The following is a 9337-nucleotide window of genomic DNA, read 5'->3' on the forward strand; positions in this document are numbered from 1 at the left end:
TATGTTATATTATAATTATCGAGTAAAGTTCGTGAGTCATGAAAATCAATGGTAAATGGTCATGGATAGTCATGGAAAGTCGTGGAAATTAATGAAAAATTTTCTGTGGACATCCTGTTATTAATATACGCTAAATTACACTTTTTGAACAATATCCCCTAAGGCTTTTTTGTTTTAAGATTTAACCCCACATATTATATACCAAAATGTTTGTCTAGGTGTGTAAATTTGCAAACTGACCTTACATTTTTGAAACTATAGAAACAATAGGGGTTTTTTAAATTATTTATAATTGTTATTATGAACAAACGGCTATGAGTGGGAAACATTTGTAGAAAACGCTAAAAAACCAGATCAGCTATTGAAAAATTATACAAAATATTTACAATAAATGTTGATTATAATGAAATGTTAGTTATGTACATCGTGAGTATTTCCATAATCTTTGAGTTAACACTTTTAAAGTCATCGGAAATTATGACTTATTCGATTTGTGTAAATTTTACTTTGTGTCAAAAGCCCTTTCATCAAACTTCTCATATAAGGAATAAGCTATTACCGTATGTGGCATGGTAAGACCTAGACCTGGGACTAAATATTCCATTTGTTAAAATTTGTATATACTGCTTGTTTGCATCTGTGAACGTGATAACTCGATTAATTTGTGAAAACTGTAACGTACCAATATTCATGTGTAATGACTAATGAGTTTATCTCCAATAACACACAACCGTGCAAAATTATTCAACAAGATTGCAATAGAAATGAGAAGAATTAAAGATAAAGAAGCACTGAAAAAAATAGCTTGATCTCAAGATGCCTTACTACTAGGCAGGAGAAGTTGCAAAATAAGAATAAGAATACAGTAGACTCCCTCTAGTTCGGCTTCGGTTGGATCGGCCGCCGGATGGTCCGGCCCGGTCTCAGGAGGACAAGTTATATCGTCACGGGCGAATGACCTTCGACAGGATTCAACTTGAATGTTTAGTTTCCGGCCATAGTAGTAAACAATTCATGTCAGTTTAGTTGACGGGTGCTTCTATGGGTGAATTATTGCATATTACCTACGTAAAACTATGTTACATAACCTCAAAAATACCAAGAACATTTTTATAAATAGTTTTTCTTCAGTTTAATATGTTGTAATGCAGTGTATATTAAATACTTCGGACCATTTTTTTATGTGGTAGGTTCCCCCATTATTGTTTTTGAAACACCACGGTTTATTTGACAAAAATAAATTAAAACAAAACAAAGAAATAGCCATCGTTAGCTTCAAGGTCAAGCTATCCGCTTGCACTGACAATCATCTGCTCTTGCTCTTTACACAACTGATGTCTGATGTGCGCTTGCTATCTCACAACAGTTTGTGATTGGGTGATTAGTAACCATGGCAACTAGTTTAATGTGTTGATGAAGAGAAACCAAAGAAAGAATAGAAGAACAAAGAAGAAAGAATAAGTAGTGTTTTACATCATCCATTTCTATCTTTATCCTATTTTACGACTGTTGTTATTATCTTTATGACTATGTACTATGATTTTATGAGTTAGGCCTATATAATGTTTTTATCGACATTCTTAATGTTCTGAAACAATATGTAGTAGTGGCCTATGCTGACTACGGTAGGCCTAGTAGTAGCTTGCAGTACTAGACTGTCTATTGTTCTGTTCTTTACGTGATTTATTGCTGTACGTACAGTGTTGTGTAATTTTTGTTTTGCTTAAGTAAGTGTGATTTTAAACGTTATAGTTTTGATTACTGAACCAAGGTTAATGACTTAACATATCACAATTGCGCAACAATATTATTTGTATTTTGTTTATGTAAAATGCACTACCTCCGGTTAGTCTGGCCGTTTTGTAGTCCGGCCAGTGGTCCGGTCCCGAGGTGGCCGAACTAGAGGGAGTCTACTGTATTTATTTTCCTTTGAACAATACATGCATTTGGAATCGTCAGTTAAGTTACACATTCTGTAGGAAAAAACACAAAGCTCTACAGATCCAATCAACATGCTTCTACCAAATTCTGAACAGTTCTACAAGAAATAATTAAATACGTAAATTAATAATAAATAAATAAGTAATTTGTACTATATTCACAATGCTACAGACACAGTTCACAATAAAAGATGCAAGGTCTAATTACACATGCAAGTCAAACAAATATCACAACTCAAAGAGTCAAAAACTTAAAAACAGGTACTTACGGATGCTGCTGGTATTTCAAAAAAAGTTATCCCAGGAATAACGCCGATAGTATCTTCCCATAAACAGCGAGCATCTTTAAATAATAACTGTAAGTCTTGCTGAGGAACAACTGATAACCAGTATAACAGGTAAAAGTAACCCTGCGTTAGAATGACTAGCTGAAAAGTACTGGAAGATTAAGTAATAGGTGACAAAAGTAACAGTATTGTTGCAGTATTGACTAGTATTTCCCATCGCAGGTGTTTCAGCTGGAGCCGGAAGTGACGACTCACAGCTGGTTTGACGTCAATGTCCGAGTGTGGGATCAGAGGACGATGAGTTCTGTCCGTTGGCCTCAGGATGTGTTTCTGGGTTGGCTACGAGAGATGAAGGATACAATCCTGGTGAGTGACCAGTGAAAATATATAATGGTGATAACATCATCACAGTAGCCATGGCTAACCAAATGGTGGAGTGAAAATGTTTTATCTGTAGGCCTACTAAGTGTGATAGACATTTGTGTTAACCAATCTTCCATTTTGTATTTGTTACCTAAACATTTTTATCCTTAAATTTTTCCAACAGATCTTTATGAAACATGGTAATAACATGGTTAGTAATATAAGATAGAAGTATGTTGAAAAAACTAACTAGATCATTTGGAATTTTGAAATGGGAGACATTTACATTTTATAATTTATATAACTACAAATTTACTGATTTTATGAAAAAATGTCCAGAACATGTTTTGTTAAGAATTTAAAATTTTCTATCAAACAACACTAAGTTCAATCAGATTTAATTATATAAATAGTTGAAATATCACAATTGTTAGTCGCAAAATAAGGCAAAATTATGCCCTGATTTGCTTTGCCTTATTTTGCCTGGTAACAGAAAATTATGATTTTTTTTAATACCCTGTAGAAGACTGTGTTAAGTGATGGACAGTTCTCGAAGGATGTTGTCCTGTAGAAATAGGCTGGACTGATCAGAGTACGTCAGGGTGTCTAGTAGTCGGGATAAACGGGAAAGTCGGGAATTAGTATTGAATTTCAAAATGGTCTTAAAAAGTCGGGATTATTTTGATATCAAAGTTGGAAATTTTCATGATTTTGCCATGATTGCGCAAGACGACGATCACATATGTGTGACTGCGAAAGTCAATGATGATGATGTCTACTTGGCCGCAGGAGATGTTCACGATTTTGCTTTGATCGCGGACGATGATGTTTCTGGTATCGCGGGAAACGACGATGATGTCTGGGAAACGGCTGTAGGAAATGTTCATGATTTTGCTGCGATTTCGGACGAAGATGATGACTTTTCCGGAATCGCGGGAAATTTTCATGATTTTGCCGCAATTGTGGACGACGACAATGACGTTTTCGTGACCGCGAGAGACGATGATGTCTACACGGCAGCGGGAAATGTTAATAATTTTGCCACGATCGCGGATGACGTTACCGTTACCGCGGCAGTCAGTGATGGTGTAAGTGGAAGATTTCATAATAAAATAAAACCCCTAATTGGCTAATTAGAATTGTTCATTGTTGCATTTTGTCTTAACTTGAAAACACCATATTATCATAACAATATTTTATGGCATAAAGACAGGGGTGTGTGTAGTATAACCAAATTATTTAGAAAATTTGATTAAACTATAAAAATTGGTATCAGTATTGAGAATTGATACATTTTGGTATCGACACTCACTAAATTGTTGAAAAAACTAGTCTTAAAAAATCTAGAATTAGTCTTGAATTTTAAAATGGAAACAAACTAGACACTCTAGTACCTAGACAATGGAAGAACTGCGATGGCTTGCGATCTCCAACTCCTCGTCAGTCATTAACTGCGGAATGCGTTGTTCTTTACTAGTAGACAGCCTCTCAAATAGTTTCAAACAAAGTACTGCGTAAAGATTCCATGCTGGTGGATTTTTAATTCCTCCACTGCATAACGTATTTCAAGCTGAGAAACGACGTAGTGGAACCAAGTGGCATCGCTCGTGATGCCTGAGACAGCGAACTGGGAACCTACCTGAGCAAACCATAGACTAGGTCGATCGGCTCAGAATGGTTGACTGCAACTCGATGAACAGATACATTATCAGAATTGTTGCATTGCTGAATGTTGGTGGAGAGTTCATTTTGTTGCTCTCGTAGATTCATCAATTAAGCTTCCATTTCTTCTAGCAACATTGGTAATATTGAGGAAGGAATGTCGTTCTTGTTGTCGTCGTTCGGGGTCACCAATATAAAGTAATGTTTAATTCTATAAATAATTTCACCACTATTAATGCATGGGTATTTTATTTGATTAACAAACAAATAAAGAACTGTGGTAAATCATGACATAAACAAAATAAAAATATTTTTGAGTTGTAGCATACTAAATATTAACATAAAGTAAACATCTAATAGCAGCTGTGGCTAAATTAAATTGACACCACAACCGTATCAAAACACATAATTCTAAGACGATTTATTAACATTAAGGCGGTGTATTTCAGTCAAAGACCAGAGGGCACAAACTATTTCATAGTGCCACATGGATGCAGAACTCACAAGACCCTAAACCACTTCCTCTCGAACCAGGTAAGACACTGACCGTTCCTCTAGATAAGATAACATGTTTCAAAATTAATTTCTTTTCAGGTTACAAAGCTTGGTATAGAAAGAAAGAGCTAACCAAACATCAAATTGTTTTTCTTCATTAGCTCAATCTAGGAATTGATCAGTTGACAGCTGGCTCATCAATTGACAGATGGCTTAGCAAGGAGAGTGAGACTGTTCTGGGTGCTAGCCTACAAGAGTGGAAAATAGAAAATTCGATGAGATTGGTATACGAAAGTCACAATATCAATAATAATAATTTAGATAATTTAGATGTAAATTATAGAAACTAAATTATAGATTGTCAAGCCGAGCTGAGTATAGTCTAAAAACTTCAGTGACTAAGGTCCAAGTCAGATAAAATCAAGCCGAGCCTAGCTTTCATTCTCGTAATGTTATAGCGAACACAGAAAGTGTCTGCGAAGATGGTGGGATTGAAAATATACATTGTCACAGCGATTGCGGGAAACAAGGATGAAGTCTCCACAAGCACTGTAAATGATCACAAGGTTATCAAAATAGCTGGAGATGGATCAAATAGTGCAAAACTAAGACTCGCATACCTCTTGTAGGAATTTTTAAATCCACAAATCCAGCATTTAAAAGTGATGTTTTTAGGTTCATAAACAACCTAAATCAATTGGGCAGGACCTCTGGTTCGCCTCCAACCATAACCTAGGAGTGTTCCATAACCTCTAGTAGAGTCCCTGCCGAGAATCGTCAAATACTGTAGTAAATGCATATGCAATTTCAAACAAACATGTTTTTTATCCAATTCATTCAAGGAATTGTCATAGATAGGCTTGTGTAATATACAGTTTTGCATGTTATTACCCACTTGCATTCTGTCTCCTATGATTTCAATCTTATTCATTTTTATGTCCAGTTCCACAAAACAACAAGAAACCGTGTATAGAGCAGGAGGTTGACAGTTTAAGAAGTAGGATCATGGCTCTAGAGCAGCTAGTCAACATAGAGGACAAACACGAGGCGTTGTCTGCTGTCACATCTCTAGGCAAGTAGTTTACTGTATGGCATATGTTAATGGGGAAATTCAGCTGGAGTACATGATGTTTTATTGGTATGGAAGCTTCTGCTGACGATACAGAGCCCGTAAGGTTTATTTTTATGAAAAAATATTAACGGTCTTCAGTTTATATGTTTTATGTTCTACTGGTTCGGAAGTAAATCTGAATTCTTGTTGGAATGGCAAAATGTACATAGCCATGGCACAAGTTTTAAGCGTGCAGTTGAAATTCTCTATTGTAGATTGACTAAAGCAGCAAATCCTTATTGTTATTCTAGGTAAGGCTGTCAAACAGCTTAGCAGTCAGCTGGGACTGTCATCTCCTGTTAAATCTCAACAGCCAAACACACGACGCAGGCTATGATACAGAGGGCATTGTAACGAGTGTAAAATATAGGACTGGAACTATTCTGATAGGCCTAGTATTTTCTTATAAGTGAAGTAGTTCTAAATGGTTAGTTTTGTAAAAGAAAAATGTGATTCATCCAAATTTTAAGAAACAAGCTGCTAATTTTGTACTCAATACTGCCTTAAAAACATTGTAATTTTCCAAATTTGATGTTCCAAGTTATATTACTGTTATTTAAAGTAAGCTAACTATCAAAATTCGGTATATTCGAGTATAAATGTACGTATAGTCTTAAGGCCTTTTTGAAATGTTTCATTCATTTATTTGGACTACTGAGATTTTTCTACAGTGGTATTGATGGTGTAATTTTTGTGCTCTTTTTGGTTTTACTATTTAGCTAATGTAATGCTATTTTTCTATGCCACAATGAGATTTATTAGCTTATGTCTGTGTAATTTATTGTTAGTTTATCATTTTTATTGTGTACAAAACCTCTAATGTACACAAATTTCAAATTCAATTGTAAATTTATTGCAACTTAAAACCTATGCCTTAAACCTCAAGTACTTTAAGGTTATAAGTTGATATTTGTGTATAAATGTATTTTATTTTCATTGTATATAAGCTTATTTCTTATTTATTTTTGAAATTATATGCAATTCTACTCTTGTGCTTTGTTATTGTTAGTAATAATTGTATAACAAAATACTTAACTATGTTTTGTTGCCTCCATATTGTACAATATTCTGTGATGCATTGGAAACTGTACAGTCTGATATCAACTTGTCTAATTTTTTGTACTTTTTTACTCTTGGGGAAAAAACACTTGAGTGGATTTCCAGTAAATATTTGTACTTTCGATTCCGATTGTTTCTCTTGTGTCTACCTTAACTTTCACTCCCATGAATTTCTGTTATTAGCGCCGAGCTGAGTATAGTCTAAAAACTTCAGTGACTAAGGTCCAAGTCAGATAAAATCAAGCCGAGCCTAGCTTTCATTCTCATAATGTTATATAAAATATTTTTACCTACGACCGTTTTTTAAAGTAGCCATTTCAGTCCAGTTCTTAGAATTGAAAAGTTTCACTTTACAGCTGTTTACTTTCATATCAGCATTGTTTCATTTCATATCAGCATAGTTTTTCTCATATCAACACAGGTAACGGACCAATGAGGTTCAAGTATTGAGAGAAAAGAATTAAAATTGTAATGCTTCGAATGTCAACTAATCAGCTGATCAGCTGATCAGTTGACCAATTTAATTGTTGATCCGACTTGTTCATGTTGATACTCGCGTATTCTTAATTAAGTTGGTGGAAGTCCAAAAATGAATGAAATATTTGCCGAATTGTACCTGATACAATATTATTTATGGTAAGAATGCTGCTAGCAATGTAATATTTAACGAAGTTTAACAAACACGTAATTACAGGAAATCAGCTGATTATACAACAAGTCGTTGCATCACTTTCAGTGGCAATGACAATACACGAAAATATAACCTCTCTAAAAAGGTTATCAGTAGTGATTGTTAGTAATTAAATCCAGATTGATAGTAATTAAAAAACAGTTGTAGGTAACGTAGTGTACGCAACTCGAGTTAATAGTCTTTACGACACTCGTAGAAGTTTTTAAGGCACGAGCCTTTCTACTCGTGTCGTAAAGACTCACTTAACGCAATCGTTGCGTAAACTACTATTACGTTATACCTTGAGGGTTGATTTAGTGGGAAATAATTTTATTTCATTCTTGTACTTAAAGCTGTTTTTATGTAATCAATTTGAGACACCTTACGTGGGGAACCCTGGATATATATATACAGGGTGGCTGGTCATCAGTGTTACAAAAATTTTTCGGTAAAAGTACAATGTAAATGGAGTTTAATGATTGTTCTGTAATATTCAGTATAATTAACTTTGTTATAATAATGCTTTCTTTCTTTTATCTAAAAATAAATACAGATGGCATTGAATTTAACTTGTTTTAATGTTTAAAACATGTGATTTAACAATGAACTAAATTAATAGTAATTTTGTTAGTTAAAAAAAAACATCAAGAAATGGAAATCCCTCTCTCTCTTTTGTAATGTTAATTTCTTTTTTAGCTCTGTAAAATTACTCAAAGTTTATTTGTTAATATTAAAACCATTTGTCAATTGTATCTCAGTGTTCTAATTTGAAGAATCAAACTCCGCTTATGCAACAAATAATACAGTCCACTCAATCCACTCTACACGCAACCGAAATTCTACATGGTCCTTCGGCCGCAGATCGTCTGAAATTCAGCTCTTTTGGTAACTATAAGTCACAATTAGTTCTACTCTAACTCTAACTTGCAAACCTTAAAATAGACTCTTCACTCCGCTATCATCACTAAGAAGTAAGAAGACTACCGAGACTACTGTAGATCTAAAAGGTCCATATTTGACATTTCAATTTGTATCAAACTGTACAATTTGGTATTTTGTAATGCTCAGAGCCACCAATAATAGCGCTAATGTAACAATGCCATCTGTCATCTGTGTCTCGTATTGCAGACGATAATGACGATCTCTAATCTTTTTCTCTCTCTGAATACTCAGAATAATTGTTTTGTTGTTCAACAAAAATGAAATTCGTCACCCTCTCTAGGAAATTAAACTCAATTGCGAATCGTTTAGCCAAAATCCAAACTAACATCCAAGCTTTAGATTTATTACCTGATTAGTCCCATGAACAAAATAAATAAGTTGAAACTTTTCGATTCAGAAACACTAAGAAAATATTCCGAATTTGAAACCTCCCTTGCGAAACTATTCAATAGTGACACGCTTCCCGATGATTATGAAGAAGATACACTCTTTCAATTACAAGATACTATATCTGACTTATATGTAGAAATTCAAACTCTCACGAAGAAACACCTTTCTCAAGATCCTACAAGTCATAGGCCTGTTCTAAACACTGACTCAATAACAAATACTCCATCAAGTAGCCTACCACATAGGCCTAGTAGCTCTTCCTCAAACCAAGATAGCCACCTCTCTAAAACTCCCTCCTCTATCTCTCAAAACTTTTAATGGTTCACCGGAACAATGGTTATCTTATGTTAGCCTGTTTCAAGTATCTGTTCATGATAATGAAAACATATCTAAAGTTGATGCTTTCTACTCAACAGGG

General features: G+C 34.5%; 1 protein-coding gene across 1 annotated transcript in view; it reads left to right on the forward strand.

Annotated features, from left to right (window-relative positions):
- The window catches only part of LOC129000454 (chromosome-associated kinesin KIF4A-like), a 61528-nt gene extending 55333 nt beyond the window's left edge, over positions 1-6195 (forward strand). Inside the window, exons 17-20 of the mRNA XM_054427418.1 lie at positions 2450-2593; positions 4702-4786; positions 5691-5819; positions 6110-6195. Of these exons, the coding sequence (XP_054283393.1) occupies positions 2450-2593; positions 4702-4786; positions 5691-5819; positions 6110-6195 (444 nt within the window). The remainder of the gene's footprint in view (positions 1-2449; positions 2594-4701; positions 4787-5690; positions 5820-6109) is intronic.
- The last annotated feature ends 3142 nt before the right edge of the window (positions 6196-9337 follow it).

The sequence above is a fragment of the Macrosteles quadrilineatus genome, unplaced genomic scaffold, assembly GCF_028750875.1.
Source record: "Macrosteles quadrilineatus isolate MER2022 unplaced genomic scaffold, UCM_ALF_1.0 Scaffold_8__2_contigs__length_117827958, whole genome shotgun sequence".
Lineage (NCBI taxonomy): Eukaryota > Metazoa > Arthropoda > Insecta > Hemiptera > Cicadellidae > Macrosteles > Macrosteles quadrilineatus.